The 18,862-nt window shown below is 38.6% G+C and overlaps 1 protein-coding gene across 11 annotated transcripts in view; it reads left to right on the top strand.

The window, feature by feature from the left end:
- The first annotated feature begins 179 nt into the window (after positions 1-179).
- The window catches only part of chchd6b (coiled-coil-helix-coiled-coil-helix domain containing 6b), a 63,220-nt gene continuing 44,537 nt past the window's right edge, over positions 180-18,862 (top strand). For 3 of the 11 annotated variants that reach the window (XM_077573978.1, XM_077573977.1, XM_077573976.1), the window contains exons 1-4: positions 180-406; positions 7,323-7,416; positions 7,541-7,595; positions 7,680-7,836. In XM_077573978.1, the coding sequence (XP_077430104.1) occupies positions 323-406; positions 7,323-7,416; positions 7,541-7,595; positions 7,680-7,836 (390 nt within the window). In that variant the 5' untranslated portion in view covers positions 180-322. Of the gene's footprint in view, positions 407-1,533; positions 2,674-2,872; positions 2,917-3,005; positions 3,055-6,550; positions 6,587-7,322; positions 7,417-7,540; positions 7,596-7,679; positions 7,837-18,862 lie in introns of those variants that run through there. The other 8 variants (XM_077573980.1, XM_077573981.1, XM_077573979.1 and 5 more) reach the window with 8 other exon arrangements.

Genomic DNA, 18,862 nt, shown 5'->3' with positions numbered 1-18,862 from the left:
AATTAACTACTGGAAACAAAAAACAAACAAACCCGAACGTTACCTGTACAAAACGGTACTGAGAAAGTAGTAGACTACAGTTGTAGAATACATTTCCCGTCTTCCCCTTCTTCACGTGATGCGCAAAAACGTCATAATTATTTCATCCAACCAATTAGCTTTGAGAATAGTGCGGGGCACAGTGACCTTGATTGGACCGTTTTGACCAGCGGTAGCGGGCGACTGTGTGAAGCCGCTGTCTCTCAAATAAATGTTTACCTGTAAGCGAAATTAAAAACAAAGCAAAAGGAACGCACCAAGTGGGACAAATAAGTGATTCGAAATGGGAGGAAATGGCAGCGCGGCGAGGAAAGTGTCATTCGGACTGGACGAAGAAGAGAAGGTCACGGTTATTGAAGGAGTGAAGGTAACTGTAACTGTCAACGTTGTTTTGTTATGCTATTTTTTGGACTGGCGTTAATCATTATTAGCTGATGGGGGTCTGTGTCCTTCCATGAACCTGCTCATATGTACCCAGACGCCCCGTCATTGACTCCCACTGCTTGCTACTTGACACTACAAATGACGCGGTCAAGCTAAGATTGCCATGTAGTGGAAGTAAACTGTCTTTGACCTACATTACGTGCGCATTGTACTATTATTATTAATATGATTAAGTGGGAACGTTTGCAGTTTGTTTGCTAAAACATTAAGCACGTCTATAAATAAAGGGGCGAATAAAGGTTTTACAATGTTTTACTGTACTGGTTCAGTAGTGTGCAAAATCACACTTCCAAGGGCTGCATACAGAAAATTCCAAGGATGCAATTTGATACTAGGTAATACCTTTGATGTATTTAATATGGTAAAATCAGTTCAGCCGTGCAGGTGAAGATATGCAAAATGAATATTATTTATTATCCATTATGCAATTATGATTATTTGGTGGGGGGATGTTGGCCCTATTCTCTGTACTGAGCAGTAGCCGAATTATGTTTTCAGAATCAAAACAAAAATAAGTGTACAGTGTAATTGTGTTTTAAGCTGACGCTGAGCACAAAATGGAGCAAGCAATCACCATTTAGGTCATTTGCTTCTGTATGTGATTTATGTTTATTTATGGAGTTGTTATGAATAGAAATTTCGTTTGTATTTTAGTGACAGAAAACAACGAATACATACTCAGCCATCAATGTGTCTCAAGATGTCATAAGATGTCTTAATAAGCAAAATCAATCAAGACATCTCAAGACATTTTGGAATATCAAGACATCTTAAGACAAACATTTAAAGACCTTGTCTGTCCTTGACAGAGCAGCACATGGGATGCCCCCCAAACAGATTTTGTGTCTTGAAGACAATGAATATCTTAAGACATCTTAAATCATATTTTCATGCAGATCGTAAGATGTCTTGAGACATGGTATCATGACAGAAGCAGCACATGGGTTGCCCCCAAAAGAGATGTTTGTGTCTTGAAGACATTGAATGTCTTAGGACAGCTTAATACATATTTCCTTTGACTTAAGACACGCACATCTTAAGGTGTCTTGAGACATGATATGGATGATTCGAAGAAATGGTCAAGCTAATCTTGTTTCAATGGCAGTATTATGATGATAATGATCTATTGATATTTTGCTGTAAAACCTTATATAATGTTATTGGAGTGTCAAATAAAAATTAAATGACCCCCCACCCCTAATAATTAACTTACACTATTTATAATTTAGAGTCTTGTGTAATGGAATTATTATGGTACAAACTAAGAATAATTAACTAAACAAGTTATGAACAAACAAGCAATGTTGCTTCACATGGAACAGGATATGGTGATATAAATACTCTCAAAATAAGATGAAGATAAACTGGAAGTGAAATAAAGTTGTTGTTGTTTTTAAAGTGCCATGAAATACCATAGATATTTGAGAACAAAACAAAACACAATCAAACAAATTCAAAACGTCAAACTATTAAATTAAATTACATTTTAAATTAAATTTCGACACACGCACGCACGCGTGCGAGGGGAGTTGGACGTCGGACGACATCTGATGATCGTCAGATGCTTCAAGGAGGTAGCGTTTTTTCTTTTGTTTTTCATGCTGTTCGACAATCCAGACGACAACTATACGGCGAATGGAAAGGTGAGTAAAGGAATTTTTTCTTCGTACTGTGTATCTTGCAAAAACCCCGGGATAACAAAGTGCAAGGTACAGCTGCCATCACTGTTGCAGCAGTGTCGTGTGTTGAAAAAAGTTTGTCAAAGCACCACCGTGGCTGTTCGCTAACTAGGTACAGTATGCTAGTTCAGTGTAAAAGTGAGTATTTCTATAGCTTTACCGTGGGCTACAACACGAACAACGAACAAATTTCAATTCTTGTGGTTACGTACGTGGTTTTCGAGCCGAGGCAGCAGCGAGGAAATCAAAAACTTTTTCATGTGTTCTGCTGCACACATATATTTTATAGGTTGAAGTTAGAGTGAAGATTGAATAATCAGTATAAGAGTAGGTATTTGTTCATATATATTTTTTTTTATAAAAGCCAATACACGTAACTGTTGTTGAGTGATTGTTTCTTTTCTTTTTTTCTTTTTTTTCTGGAGTGAGTGATTGTTTCTTATGTTACATTGAGGTTTGGAGAGTGTGAGTAACATCTGAGAGAAGCCAGTTGTCTGAACTGATGTTGACGGTATGTGATTGTTGTTTCTTTTATGTAATATAAGTATTTTTTAATTTGTACTGTATTTTGTTATTTTGTGTAATATTGTATAATTTTGCAGTTGATAATATTGTATATTAATTTCTCAGAGAAACTCGAATGACTCATAACTTGTGTTAGTAGGCTGAACTGATGTGATTAATTCATTTTGTGTGTGTGTGTTATACAGGTTATTTTGAAGTTACGGTGAAGTATGAAGATGCAGTATTAGTAGTAAGTATTTCTCAAAACAAAAGCCAGTATTATGAACTGTTGTTGACAAAATGATTCATTATTTCTTGTGTTCTACTGCTCACATACAGATATTTTATAGGTTGAATTTAGAGTGAAGATTGAAGAATCAGTATAAGAGTAGGTATTTGTTCATATATATTTTTTTTTATAAAAGCCAATACACGTAACTGTTGTTGAGTGATTGTTTCTTATGTTACAGTGAAGTGTGAAAAGTGTGAGCAATATTAAGAGAAAAAACAATCGTCTGAACTGATGCTGACAGCACGTGATTGTTGTTTCTTATATGTAATATATGTGTATTGTGTGTATTTTAAGCTATTTTGTGTAATATTTTGTATTTTTGCAGTTGATAATATTGTATATTAGTTTCTCATGTGTCCTCTCTAATTTTTTTTGTCTAAAATGTTTATTTTTGACTACTTTGTATTTTCTGCACATTTTTTTGAATAATTATTTGTTGCATTTTTATATTTACAAATATCTTCTTTTTTTTTTCGTTTCGTCTTCAATTCTGCTTATCCGGGGTCGGGTCGCGGGGGTGGCAGCTTTAGCAGGAAAGCCCAGACTTCCCTCTCCCTAGCCACTTCACCCAGCTCCTCCGACGGGATCCCAAGGTGTTCCCAGGCCAGCCGAGAGACGTAGTCTCTCCAGCGTGTCCTAGGTCGTCCCCGGGGCCTCCCGCCAGTAGGACATGCCCGGAACACCGACCCAGGGAGGCGTCCAGGAGGCATCCGAACCAGATGCCCGAGCCACCTCAACTGGTTCCTCTCAACGTGGAGTAGCGGCTCGACGTTGAGTCCCTCCCGGATGACCGAGCTTCTCACCCTATCTCTAAGGGAGAAGCCGGCTACCCTGCGGAGGAAACTAATTTCGGCCGCTTGTATCCGGGATCCTGTTCTTTCGGTCACGACCCACAGCTCGTGACCATAGGTGAGGGCAGGAACGTAGATCGACCGGTAAATGGAGAGCTTTGCCTTTCGGCTCAGCTCCTTCTTCACCACAATGGATCGATACGGCGTCCGCATCACTGCAGACGCTGCACCGATCCTCCTGTCGATCTCCCGCTCTAACCTACCCTCACTCGTGAACAAGACCCCAAGATACTTGAACTCCTCCACTTGAGGCAGGATCTCATCCCCGACCCAGAGAGGGCACTCCACCCTTTTCCGACTGAGGACCATGGTCTCGGATTTGGAGGTGCTGATCCTCATCCCAACCGCTTCACACTCGGCTGCGAACCGCTCCAGTGAGAGCTGGAGATCACGGCTTGAAGAAGCCAACAGCACCACATCATCTGCAAAAAGCAAAGCTGCAATGTTGAGGCTACCACACCGGACCCCCTCAACGCTTCGGCTACGCCTAGAAATTCTGTCCATAAAAGTTATGAACAGAATCGGTGACAAAGGGCAACCTTGGCGGAGCCCAACCCTCACAGGAAACAAATTAGACTTACTGTCAGCAATGCGGACCAAACTCTGAAATCGGTCGTACAGGGACCGAATAGCCCGTATCAGGGGGCCCGGTACCCCATACTCCCGAAGCACCCCCCACAGGACTCCCCGATGGACACGGTCAAACGCCTTCTCCAAGTCCACAAAGCACATGTGGACTGGTTGGGCGAACTCCCACGCACCCTCGAGAACCCTGCTGAGGGTGTAGAGCTGATCCACTGTTCCACGGCCTGGACGAAAACCACACTGCCCCTCCTGAATCCGAGATTCGACTTCCCGACGGACCCTCCTCTCCAGCACCCCTGAATAGACCTTACCTGGGAGGCTGAGGAGTGTGATCCCTCTAAAGTTGGAACACACCCTCTGGTCCCCCTTCTTAAAAAGGGAGGCCACCACCCCGGTCTGCCAATCCAGAGGCACTGTCCCCGGTGTCCACGCAATGCTTCAGAGACGTGCCAACCACGACAGCCCCACAACATCCAGAGCCTTTAGGAACTCCGGGCGGATCTCATCCACCCCCGAGGCCCTGCCACCGAGAAGCTTTCCAACCACTTCAGTGACTTCGACCCCAGAGATAGGGGAGCCCAAATATCTAATATTTGTATTTTTCTCACTTTCTTTTAATCAAACTTGTTTTGCTTTGATTCTCGTTAGATATATTATTATTATTATTACTGTTGTTATTATCGTTGTCGTTGTTATTGTTATTATTGTGAATGCGTATCAAAGTTTTTAGGGTTAGATCCAGTTTCACCTTGCTTTCAATGTGTCCAGTTACAAGGTAGGGAGAAAAACATCTTGTTGGATTCTCTGTGTTCAAACGGTTGAAAATGTTGCGATTAAATACATGTTAAATTTGAATGTGTTGATTGTTAAATTTCTTTCTTGGTTCTGCCTCAATCAAAATACTGTAATTACAAAATAACAATCAACTACAAGTAGCAGGTTGCAAATTAATGTATGCTCACCAAATATGTTCGGTAGTAACAAACATTAGTATTCTGTATATACTGTGTAACATGGCTTTTCATTCTTTTTTGACATTAGTCATTAGTGAGGATTAAATGTCTTTTATGGTATCACGATTCACTGTTCCGCTTGATCAGTTAAATTTAACATTGTATAACTTTTGTCATTTAAGTCCATGTCTCACTCAGCAACTCAGGCTTGCTAGGGTTTATTTTCGTCAGGTTTCATTCAAGACTGCAAAACGTTGCAAAGACGTTCAGCTTCTGAAACCATTTTTATTCTCAGTTTTTCTTGTCGCCATCAAATTTTGAACATGTTAAAAAAAAATTCTTTGCGACTATAAAAACGGTTTGCAAGCATAGAAATGGGTGATAAGGTTCTGGCAAACACTCTTGGCAATGTTTTGCAGTCTTGAAAGAGACCCGACGAAATGTCATCACTTGCAATGCGCGCATCCTCGCAAGCCTTCGCTGTTTATTGAGACACAGTCTTAACTGACAAAAGTACAGATAATAAAATGTTAAATATAAAGAGGAACAGTAAGATAGTGATACCGTAAAATACATCTTTATACGTTTGAAGACCTCTTCAGACGTGTGAAGACATCTACAGACATCTTAAGATAATCTTGAGACATCTCAAGACATTCATATTTCCAAGACATCTTAGGGCATCTTAAGACTCAAGTCTATAGACATGTCTTATAGACATCTTGATTTATCAAGACGTCTCAATACATGTATTTAGACACATCTTATAGACATGTCTTGACTTTAGAAGACATCTCAAGACGTCTCAAAAATATGTCTTAAGACATAACTTAAGATGTCTTGAGACACATTGATGGCTGTGTATGTATGTTCTTATTTTAGTCTCCTCCCCCTCCTACACACTGAAAGAATGTAACATTGTTTGGAATATATATTGTGGAGTTGTTTCCACACCAAACTCAGGCTAACCAGCAAACCGAGGAGGTTAAGCGGAAATGGATGGCTGGACAGTTTGCTGTGGTTTAAAACTGCACTGTGTCATACCAAAATTAGTTTTATAGTATTTTGGGTACCCTTATTTACCTTGGCTACATAATGCACAAGAAAAATGACAAAGAAAAGACTTTTCAACTGCTTCCTCGTTACCAAATAAGCTGAAAGTTACTAGTATCTTCTCTTTCTTTGTTTTTCTTCTTTTTCCAGTCTGGGTGCCCTGTGGCACAACATTGGCTCCCATAGGTCGGTATTGGTATTACCACCTGACATCCTTTTCGTGAATGGCGTACTGTGTTTGTTATCTGAAGTGCACCTGACCACACACAATTAGAGCAGGAATAACACACTTGCTGTTTTTCCCCCTTTTCATGTTTTCTTGTTAAAAAAAAGTATTAATTTCATTCTGGTAAGAATAACATCTTGTTTGAGTCACTGGGAACAGTGTGCAACAGCTTGGGAAAAAATAGACGGCAAACACATTTTGACAGCTTCTACATTAATGGAGGCAAAATGGATTGATTTTAGTTTGTATGGTGAGAGTAGAGATGAGCAGAAAACTCCTGCTAACTAATGAGGGCTGACACTGATGTGCATAATATTGTTGAGAAGATCGGACAAGAAGCAGCAATACAAGGCTTGCCATGTTGAAATTGTGTTGGTGTGTGCAAATTTGCATATAATGTCTTAAAATTTCCACAAAATGTTTTTTTGAAATACATTATTTTACTAGGCAAGTCAAATTTTTCCTTTGGATTTAATAAGGTCTTAGGTGGCCAGTAATTTAAGATAAGATAAGATACACCTTTATTTATCCTACAGTAGGGAAATTCACAGCATTACTAGCAGCAATACACATATATAAATAATATGTATCACAAAAAATACTTATGTAGCCTATAGTTAAATAAAAACAGAAACACAGTAGTGCAAATAGATGGCATCATCATCATTGATTCCTGTGATTGAAACTGTTTTCCAGCTGTCAGAGCATGTTCTCGGGCGAATGAGGGATGCTCAGGGGTCTTGCAGCTCCAAGAGACCGCCAACTAAGCAAGACAACCACAAAACATCAAGTACGTTGTTGTCAGTGATACTGTATTATCTATGTTTCCTCAGTTTGTTTTAGTAGTTGTTTCTTCTTGTAAGTTTGTTTTAAAAGAAGGAAGTGACATTGTATTTTTCCTTTTTGGTTTCCAGGTTTAAAATCACCAGGGTCCTCCACCACAGAACTACAGGAAGAAATTCGTAGAAAGTAAGTGTTATCCATCTATCGATTGATCCATCCACACTATCTAGCTGTAGATGATCTAATTATGAGTTATCTTTCTGAATTTAGCTTTGAGAATCAGCAGGCGCTGGTGCAGGAGCAGTTGGCCAGACTGGCTCAAAGGGATAGAGAGACTGCAGTGACGGTAGGGTTGGATGATCTGAGCCCTTCGCTCATCACTGAGAAAGGGAAAGCCCGGGAAGAGCAAGAGAAGGCCAATCTACTGGTGAGTCACACTGTCTACCTGTAACATAATTCAAAGTAGTTCTTGTGGTCACTATCCAATAAATATCACCAAAATATCAATAGTGTTAGCAAAAATCATTCTTTGAACCCTTAAAAATATATTTCTGCAGAACCTCGCCGATACAGTAAAAGATCTAGATCATCTAAATTTTTAATATGCTTTTTATTTATTTATTTATTTTTTACTTCTCTCCAGTCAAAACTGTTTACTGATCAACAGCCCCCTCTTCTATTTAGAATTAGAATCACATGTTATGGGAATCCTGAGCTTTAATTCAGTTGCAGATTTGCGTTGATGTCACACACAGACCATCGACAGCATTACGACCACTTGCGCAATATGCATCCAATGTTTTGCATTCAAAAAGCTAATGAAAAAATGCACGGCAGCCTGCTGACCTGCTGTGTATTTTTCTTTAGCAGACACACAAATAGTTTGATCTGATAGTCTGTGACAGTGGATGTCATATTGTTATATGGGTCATTGACAGAAAAGTTTGTCCTATGATGCCCATTTTCTGAATTATCATGTGGTGCGGCCAAAAATATTTTTTTTTTGGGGGATTTGTATTTTGAAATACATTTAAAGATAGGAGTTTGTATCATCCACAAGCCAGTCAATTAACCCATGAGAGCATCTATCAGGTTTGTACTGTCTCGCAACTATGTAAAAAAGTTACCCTTTTAGCAACTGGTATGTAGTGGCCGTATTTAGACGTCATGTTGTATTTCTTTGATATATGGTGATTTGATGGTGATAGAACGAATATACTGTACAGTACTGTAAGAAAGAGCCAGCACCCTGCATATATTGTAATGACAACAAATGCAGCCGCATTGCAGCAGCACATAATACACATGAGTCGCAAATGTAGATATGATACGGAGTACAAGCATGTAAAAACTAAATATTAAGCCAGTATGGAACATCCGGTCAACTTTTACCCGCTTGAATAACGACGGCATTCGTGAGGCATCGCCAACATTTACTTGCTTTGTCAATGACAGTGTGTGTTAGGTCAATGCAGTGAGGGTTTTCTGATTGTGTTAGGCTGCTTTACTTATCTTTTCTTGAGCGGTAGTCATACTTGTGGAGTCACAAAGTCACGTAATCCTCAATACGGTCCGTGGTGGAACAGAAGTGCTTTTTACAGCGAATGTTTTCCGGCACATGTTTCGATGTTATTTAGGTCTTGTCAACCCCAAATAATTTCCAGGCTAGGGACATCGACTTAAGTCTTGCTAAGTTTTAATTGAATTAGTCACTAAAACGAGACTTTGATTCCATGTTGTCACTTGTAAACACGTCCGTCCCGTCTTCCTCGTGGTTGGCGCCGCCAAATCACGTAACTGAATCCTGCCCACTGATTAGCAGAATGAAGACGTATGACATCCTCCTCTGCCCTCTATGCACGCTGATTTGCCAAATGATCATCACTTCCTCCTCCTTTGCAGCCAATCAATTGAGCCACCCAGAGATAGTATTAAAACTCAATAATGTAAAATTGGACATCGTGAAAGCCAAGTTGACGATAATATCGATGACGATGATTATCGCCCACCCCTAGGTGCAACCAACCAACATCTGGTGTGACATTGTAGAAAGCTTTCCATGACAGATGTATGTCTAAAGTTCTAGTAATAAATAAGAATAAATCATATATATTTTATGCCTTTTTGTAATAAATTAAAATACATACATTTATTTATAAATGCGTGCTGGGTCTGGTAAAATCTTTATCCCCCACTGATAAAGAGTTTTGATGTCTGTTTTAAAAAAGAAAAGAAAAAAAAGTTACCAAATGTCTTAACTGCGTTCATCGTTATTCTACAGTTGTGTCATCGTTAGTTCAATTTTTATTTCTTGGTCACCAGCATCACACTTCCTCTTTACCATCCCTCGTACCCTTGGGTTTTGGTAGCATTACACTGTAAAAAAAAACAAACAAACATTGTGGAGTCTAATTCAGCATTTAAAATGCTGACTGAGCTGATGTTTAATATGGACGTCTCATATGATGCAGGGCGGTGTACCATCTGGATTTTTGTATGACTTTAGAAGCCTATATTTCCCCAACATTAACATCTAATTGCAAACTGTATATAATTCAAGGTTGATGCCCAACTGTTCAATTCAGAGCAGCTGTACAAATACAATTGAACAATGTGGGTGCACCTTCATAATAATACTGTAACACACAACAAGAGAAGTATCAGCACCCATTTTGTTGGCTCCCTTTTTATCAATTTACATTCATGAACAACAAATACAGTGTTATTGCCCTTTCTGTTTTATTGCAGCAGTTTAAATCCATTTTCAGTGTTCCCTCAGCGAGGTTCAGCATGGACACGAACTGCTGCTCAACTTATGTTTGTAAATAATTTTATTGCCAAGTACACTGGTCAACTATTGTTTTTAAATGTGCTCTGTGAATACATTTGAGTCCAATTGAAAGGGGAGGCAGTTCTCAAGTTATCAATGGCAAAGATTCATCTCTTCTATTTTAATTAAACAAGCAGAACAGACATTAACAACCCCATAAAAGTGTAAACTGTGCTTTTTTGCATTTCTCAGCATTCTAACCCTTGTCACACAATTTAAAATGATGCTAGAAATAAAAATAATTTCCATTTATTGTTGACAGAGTGTACGCACTGTAGCTCTTATTAGTTGGACCACGAGTGAGTGACATAGGTGACACATTGCAACAACACCTCATTCTTCACTTCCATTAACACTTGCTTTTGTGGTACTATTCTTTCCATCTCAGAGGTGTCATTCCTGCTACAAATAAAATGTCATTATCATGCACCGCACTAACAGCTCTCACAAGTATTCAGACAAACCCAACAAGCATCTTTTTTTAGGTTACTCACATTCAAGTTTCCTTGTAGGGTGACAACAATGGAATGCAACAGTTTTCCATGCGTTATATACTTGCAATCATTACATGTTTGCTGGATGCAAAATTCATTTCAGTCAGAGGATAATTTATTCTTTGCAGGGTTTATTTATTTATTTAAATCTAATTGATTTGTTTTTTAACCGGTGCAAAAGTGAATGTGTAATTTCTACTCTCTTTAAAAGCTCTGCTTGGACAGCTGCATACAAATGTAAGAGAACAATTTATATTTGTTTATTAGATCTACGAAATAAATCACAAGATTTCCGGCTTGGGGTTGCTTCTTATCTAACCCTTGTATTTGAGTACAATTGATTACAGACAAAGAAGTCCAAGATTCTTCTTCAAAGTTTTGCGGTGAAAGGCAACTAAGCCCCCCAAATTTTACCTGTGCCAGCACTAGTCAAACAACGGGATTCTGATTAATATTGTGTTTGTGGAACAAAAATTTAACAGATTAATTATTTAACATAAGGGTGGCGCAGTGTGAAGCAATGGCGCCGTTTTGTTGTAATGGTGAGTTCCAGTTTATTGGGCTCATTGTTTTATTCATTGTATCACTCATGGCTCTAAGGCCTTTGGAAAATAGTTATCTTGGTTTACGTAGCCACTGTCATTTGTAATGGGTTAATGGAGGCGTAACCCCCCCCCCCCCCCCCGCGCCCACACACACACACACAAAAATAAATGTAAATAAAATGAGAGAAAAACATCTACCTCTTGGAATTATCATTATTATTATTATTATTATTTAAAAAATGTCACATTACAAAAACTGGAACGTAAGAAAAACTGAGATATTTGGATTCTACTGTATATCGTAAATTGCCCTAGAAAATGTTGTTGGCAACTTTGTTTATGCATTTTTATTCCCCTGATGTGGACCAGTGTAATGATTCGATCATTTTAAACATAATGTTTAAGCTGACATGTGAGAACAGCATTGAAATATTAATGAAATGTTGCATAATGCAAACAAGGCAAAACACTCCAAAAAACTGATTTGCAATTGCAGCTTGTCTCAGAAGTTAAGGAAAAAAAGAAGAATTCAGTCCATTAGAGATGAAGTGTGTGATGAGAGGTGACATGCCCATTTGGTCATGCTGATGTCCCTTCTCTCTCTCTCACACATCCTCTTTCCTTTTAACACTTCAGCCAGACTGTTGTGTGGGCAGTTGACAGGAAATTGGGTACTTCTGTCACACCGTGGCAACTTGTTAAATGTCAGTGTCGGCCATTGCTCTCGTTATTTCCAGTCGATTGGAACAGCTTTGTATGATGTAGGATGCAAATGAATTGGCTCTGCAGTCAGACACATCTTATAATGTTTTTACCTCAACGTTTTGCTTGAAATTAGGGAGGTCTGTTAGAGGGAAGTTGTCAGGCAACAAATGTGGCACCTTAAGTGACCACTAGATGGCATTATTGAAGCATGTAAATAGTGCTCATGAAGGGGCTGATTTTTTTTTCTCTGCACAGCAACATGTGCTGTTTGGCAATGTTTCTCTCGCATATTTTTATGTGTCCCTTTCCAACCGTCCTTGTGCCCTTCAAGCTATACCTGAGATCAAAACGTTTGACACTGTCCACTATAAAGTTGCTAAAAAAAAAAGACACTCTTTGAGAGTATACAGATGATGCTACATATTTGAAAAAGTAGTGGCTGGTCGCTCTGGGCACAAGATAACAAGACTTGGTGGAGCTGGTGTGTTTTACAAAGAAAATTGCCGTTTTCCAGCATTCTCAAATATATTCTGCACAGTCTGTGGATGAATATGGTGACATACTAAACAAGAGTATACACATTAGAGAGCAAATACTACAGAAAGCAGTAGAATTAGGTTCAGTAATTTTTAATTTTTTTTGCATTTTAATCATCAACATTTTGGGGACTAAAATGGCATGTTGATTGATTGGTCATTTGTGTGACAGTACAGTGGTTTTCGGCAGGGAAAGCCATTTGTAGTTCTTGTTTACAGATAATAGTTGGCATACATTAGTATTCTGGGTCAGGTTCCTCTTTGTTGAATTCACTAGTGAGTTATACACTCTGTTGTGTTGGTATGAAGTCACTCTATTTACATAGCTGTCACAGCTATCGCCATCTGGCTCACACACCCCACGGTGGAAAAGAGCCAGTTGAAATTAGGGATGGGCATTTGACTAAGTCCACGTTTACATGAGAATGATCTAGTTCAAGCTTTTGTTTGTTTGCATTTTAGAAAGATTCCACCAACAGAATTAAAAAAAATATATATATCTTTGTTCACGTAGAGCTACAAAAAAATGCCAGAAGACATTTGAATTTGCACATGTGCCTCTACCACAGTCACACATAATTAGGTGATTGTCCTCCCTTTCTTACCAAATAGGGATGGGTACCTTTCACATTTGAACCGGTACTGTTCCAATACTCGGTACCTGGGAATCGATACCGGTACTCAACGGTACCAATTTTTGGTACTTTGTATTCTCGCTCTCTTTTATTTATTTATTTATTTTTTATATTTGTTAAATTTTATTTATTAACTTTTGTTTGTAAATGTTCGTTATTGTTTAATAGTAAAATCTTAAACAAATAAATAATTAACAATTACCTTTCAATATATAAACTTGACAAATAAAATCATTCAATCATTCAAATGAGCCAGATAGGAATAGTAAAAATAAACACAACTTTGAAAGACGTGTTTCAGAACCAAAACATGGCACCGTTTGATTTTACGTGAATCGGTGCTCGGAAATACCGACCCAAATAGGTCCATACCACAAAAAGTACCGTTTTTAGTACCCATCCCTACTTACCAAAGGCATATTTTTAGTTCACGGTCCACCGTATGTTCAGGGTGAGAATTTGAGTTATGCGAGTATGACTCCCCACTCTCAAGGTACGTCATTCATCTTGATAAGATCCTAAGATTTACGATAATGTGAGTGTTTTCAAAAACCTCAGCCCTATTTTAAAGGGGAAGTGGACCGAGTGTTTAAATTCTTTTTTTTTTTAAACAATAATATGTTGTATGCGTCCCCACTGAGCATTTTGGTTAATATTGGGCTTGTGGAATATGAATTAAGCAGCAAAATCCACCCTTTTTTGTCTATTTTACGGTGCAGCCATTTTGCCACTTGCTGCCGACTGAAAATGATATCACAGTTGCTCACGGCTCAGGTAACGGCCAATCACGGCTCAGCTGCTTCCCATATGGCCAAATAGGTCGTTTTAAAAAGGTGCCAAATTATGACCAAGTGTTACGTATTTTAGTTTAACAACCTCTATTGGCCATGTTAAATAGCGCAAAAATACAAAAGTGAGACTTGAACCCGGTCCGTCTGTTTATCAGACTGAGCTATTTGTCCAATTCATTGCATCGTTTTAGTTGTTGACTACATGTTTCCTAGCGGTCTACAACCTCAATGTGCCTTTTCCTAATCTCAACCATTAGTGTTCCATGTAAAGACGTAACGTGTACTGTACAACCTCACTGAATGCCTAATGCTAACCCCAATTTGTAGTCCGTGACGGCGAATTGACATACATGTCAACACTAAAAAAACAAACACTGAGATTATTACCGGCCTGTTAGCTCAGACAGATAAATGTTCGTCCTCCGACCAGACAACCTGGGTTTGAGTCTCATTACTATTTTTTCGCTATTTAACATGGCTGATACAACATGGCCTATTGAATTCGCTAACCTACAATACATAAAAATTGGTCGTATTTAGGTGCATGGTAAAACAACCAATATGGTCGTTATTGTTGGAGAACTTGTGACGTTCACTCAACTTCACAGGCTGAGGCTGTGATTGGTCTTTACCTGAGCAACTGTAATGCCATTTTCAGGCGAAAGCAAGTGGCAAAATGGATAAAAGCGTGTATTTCACTGCTTAATTCATATTCATATTCCACAAATACAACATAAACCATAATATCGTGTTTAGACTAGTGAGGGTGCTTACAATATTGTAAAGAAAATTAGTGGGTTATCTTCCCTTTCAATGTTTTTTTTCTCTCCAAATTCTGTTGGAAACGATACAGTTTTCAACAGCCCCTAAATTTTCTTAATTGAGTATCACTAAAATATTGTACGGTTATCATGTCATCATATACTGGAATGTCATTTCGATTTTACCTAAAACCAAATGAACTGTACTGCTTGGTGGCAATGTGGTTCTGCATTGGTCACACACACCATCAGACCAGGCTTGCTACATTCCCACATGTAGGATCATAAATAAATACATTTATCCCCCTATAGAGAGAATATTGGAGCATTATAGTAAGCACTGTAAGGTAGCAGCAGTGTCTGGTACAGCAATCACTTGGAAGCATCTGGCAAGAGGGCTCAAATAGAGGCTCCATCAGGGATGGGCTATCTCGCACACTATATAATACATTCAGATGTCTGAATCTGACAGGCATTCAGCTAGATAGCCTGCATTGCTGGTTAGCAAAGAAGAGCAAGGGTGAATGTGAGGAGGAGTGTGCATAGAGGGGCAAGATGAATGCATGTGGAGGGGAAAGGATATTACAGATTCAAGTGCACATGTGTAACATTACTGTTCGTTGACATGCTTCTGTTTAAATCTGTAAGTCACGCACGCACAAAATTTAACAGTAATCCGGACATATTCCCACGTGGTTAAACCGGTTGTTATCAGCTCCTCTAATCACCAGTGTGACATTTTTTCATCATGTTAATGCCGCTAAACCCTTTGTACACGCACGCACTCTATCACACGTGATTTGCTGACGAGGAGAGTCCTCACCGGCTGACGAGATTTCGATCGGTGCGGCGTTGTGACGGAGGAGGGAGCGCCCTGGCACAAATCTTGCCGGCTCAAAGGACAAACGCGTAGGAGTGGAATACAGCTCCCATCACTGAGCTGTGGTGATGTAATAAGACAGCAGGGCAAGACCTGTTGTTTGCATGAGGAATGTTTCCTCAAGCTTACGCACAAATTAACATGCAATATTGATTGAACTGGAACAATAAAAGTGCCGGATGGTCATAGTCTAGAATCAAAAGGACACATTCCCATTAAGACCACTGTCAAATATTTTGCCTTTCCATCATCTTACTAAAAGCGAAAGCTCTGTCTCCTGGTGACAAGTCGGGCCCCAGGAAGTGTTTGTAGAAAGCATCAGCAACAGTCAAGTGATCTGGAATGGGAGTATAGTACCGTAGTCAATTGTACACTGTAAAAAAAAAAATTAACCTTTTTTTTTTTCTACGGGGGAAAAAAAACTGGCAGCTGCGGTTGCCACAGAAATTCTGTAAAAAATACAGTACAAATGTAAACAACTTAACAGTACGTGTACATTTTACTGGTATTTAATGTACAATAAACAGTAACTGTTTCTAAATTTTACAGAACAAAATAGTATAAAAGCAGCATGTTCTTGGTAAATGGTCCTTCATTTGTATAGCACCATACCAGGGTTGGCCAAGTTCGGTCCTCGAGAGCCACTATCCAGCCTGTTTTCCATGTCTCCCTCCTTTGGTGCAGCTGAATCTAATGATCAGCTCATCAGCAAGCTTTGCAGAAGCCTGATAACGATCCTGACCATGAATCAGGTGTGTTAGTGAAGAGAAACATGGAAAACAGGCTGGATAGGGGCTCTCAAGGACAGAACTTTACCACCCCTGCACTATACACTGCGCTGGGATCGAATCAACAACCTCAGGGTTGCAAGATGACCATTTTACCACTGTGCAACGCCACCCTGTTGTTGTTAAGTTATCAGTAAAGAACTGTTGAATCTACAAGTTTAAAAAGCTTAGTTTTAGTATATATAATATACAAGTTGTTCTGTAAACATGTTTATATTTGGACAGTATTTCTTATTACTGAATTATAAACACAGCTGCCAGTATTAACCATTTGCACCGACGTTGCGTGATCACGTGACTGCTCTATGATGGACGGCGGAAGGAAATGATTGTTGAATGGAAGTGGACATGGCCCGGAGTGACTTAGTGACTTAGCGACTGTTATTTTACAAATTAAAAGTTATTATTGCCCATAGAGCCATGAAATCTACTAATTCAACCGAAATCCGCCCGTCAGTCGAAGTTGCACATTTAGTCGGGACTCATAGAGCGCCATATTTACTTAAGTTGGAGATCGCTAATTTGAAAACAGCCCCTTACCTTCTGTTGCCTGCTGTTTTGACCAAGTTAATCAAATCGCCGACTTTGCCGGAATTCACAGCGCACGACCTATATCATTATGTAGTCAATGCCGTCTGTTCTCCTTACACCGGGGCTGATTCAAAAGCTTGTCGCTGGCTGAGTCTCTGGGACAAGATGCTACGCTCACACCGGATGACAATATACCTCGTAATGCAAAGGTAAAACTTGTTTTTCATGCTAACTGACTAATTTTTAAATAGTCTGTTCTATATTGAAACGCTGTGATGATGTTATGTTACTATGTTTGCTAGCATGGAACATATGACTATCGTAGTGGCAAGCTATGCAGTCATTTCATGACTATGACTCCGGCTCCAGAGTGAAAAACTCTAAGCACAAAGACGAAATCCCACATTATTAAACAGTTAAATGCACTTAATAGTTTTGAAGAAGGTGCATTTTAAAACTGTGTGTTTGTGCAGTTGGAGTGGACGCTAACTATCTGGCTTGTTTATGTGATTTGAAACACGCACTAGTAACACTAGTAAAATGTATAAACATTTATTTATCTACTAATTACAATATTTATCTACCAACCTCGCAAAAAATGATCGCTGCAAATCTGTGAATACTTTTTGGGCTGCCAGTCCTTTCTGTTGATTGCTGCTATCAATCGACGTCTTTTGTCTTCATTAGTAGGTATGTGATAAAAAGCAACATTTGGTTTACTCCTTTGTCTGTCTGTACAACCGACCGCACAGCAAGATATGACCATTTTATAAAATAATTGATTAGATAAAGGACTTTACGCTGTACGAGATTCAATGGTTACAATGCAGGCAAGTGGCTCTTTTGCCATCCAGTGTCCCGGAGGGGGCGTTCCCATGAGGGCTGTGACGTCACGTGCAAAAGTCAATAAACAGTATATAAATTTTAAATAAACATAATACATTTAGTTTAACCTTCGTATTCATATAGTTTTACTGTATATCTAAATATTCGTATCTCTAATATGAATTTGTAAAATGCATGTTTGATGTACCAAATAACCTACTGACAAAAAGTATTATTCTAACACCGCCATGATGTAATTTTAACTGTATCCCAATGTTTTACAGTTTGTCTGTGTTAAAATTACAGTAATTTGTGAATTTGTGAAAAAGTGATCTACTAAACATTTTCTTACTGTCAAATCAAAAGTTGTTTGTTTCAGAGTTTTAAACCATATTAATGTAAATTACACAATGCTTCATTGTTTTATTTTTTTATGTCATGATTTTACAGAAATTCACAATTCTACAGATATTTTTGACTATTAGCATTTACAGTCACACATGTTGAATATCATTATTATTTACATTCTTATTGTGAATTAAGGGTGTGAATTGCCTAGTATCTGGCGATTCGTATCACGATTCATAGGTCACGATTCGATTCGATACCGATTAATCCCGATACGAATCTATAAGTTGATTATTGCAAAAACAATTTTTACTCAAATTTAGAAAATACTAATCAGTAAACTTATACATACATGTGCACTGTAAGATTTGTCTAAAAAATCGTTTCTTTATCTGAAACTTAAGGCTTATAAACAATCTGATGCAATCAGTTTCATGTTTGAACAGTATTGAAATGAAATATTAACATGTGAACCCTAACCCTAAGCAAGACGTTTTGTTGAATATTCCCATAAAAAAAATGTATCTTTAAAAATCGATTCGGCCGCAAATCGAATCGATTCGAGAATTGCGCACTGTAATATTGTGATAAATTGCCAAATCGTTTTTTGAACACCCCTATTGTGAATACTTCCATATTATAAGACATCATGCATTGCATTCTCACATTCCACGTTTCCGCCTCAATTAAAAAGCCAAAGCAGAAGTTTTACATCATAAACTGCATCTGCCAGTGACATTCTATTTGCTAATCATTATTCTGACCGTCCACCGTTCAGCTCTCC

This window comes from Vanacampus margaritifer, chromosome 8 (assembly GCF_051991255.1).
Source record: "Vanacampus margaritifer isolate UIUO_Vmar chromosome 8, RoL_Vmar_1.0, whole genome shotgun sequence".
NCBI lineage: Eukaryota > Metazoa > Chordata > Actinopteri > Syngnathiformes > Syngnathidae > Vanacampus > Vanacampus margaritifer.
Note: the sequence above shows the minus strand (reverse complement) of the source record. Positions and strands in the feature narration are given on the sequence as shown.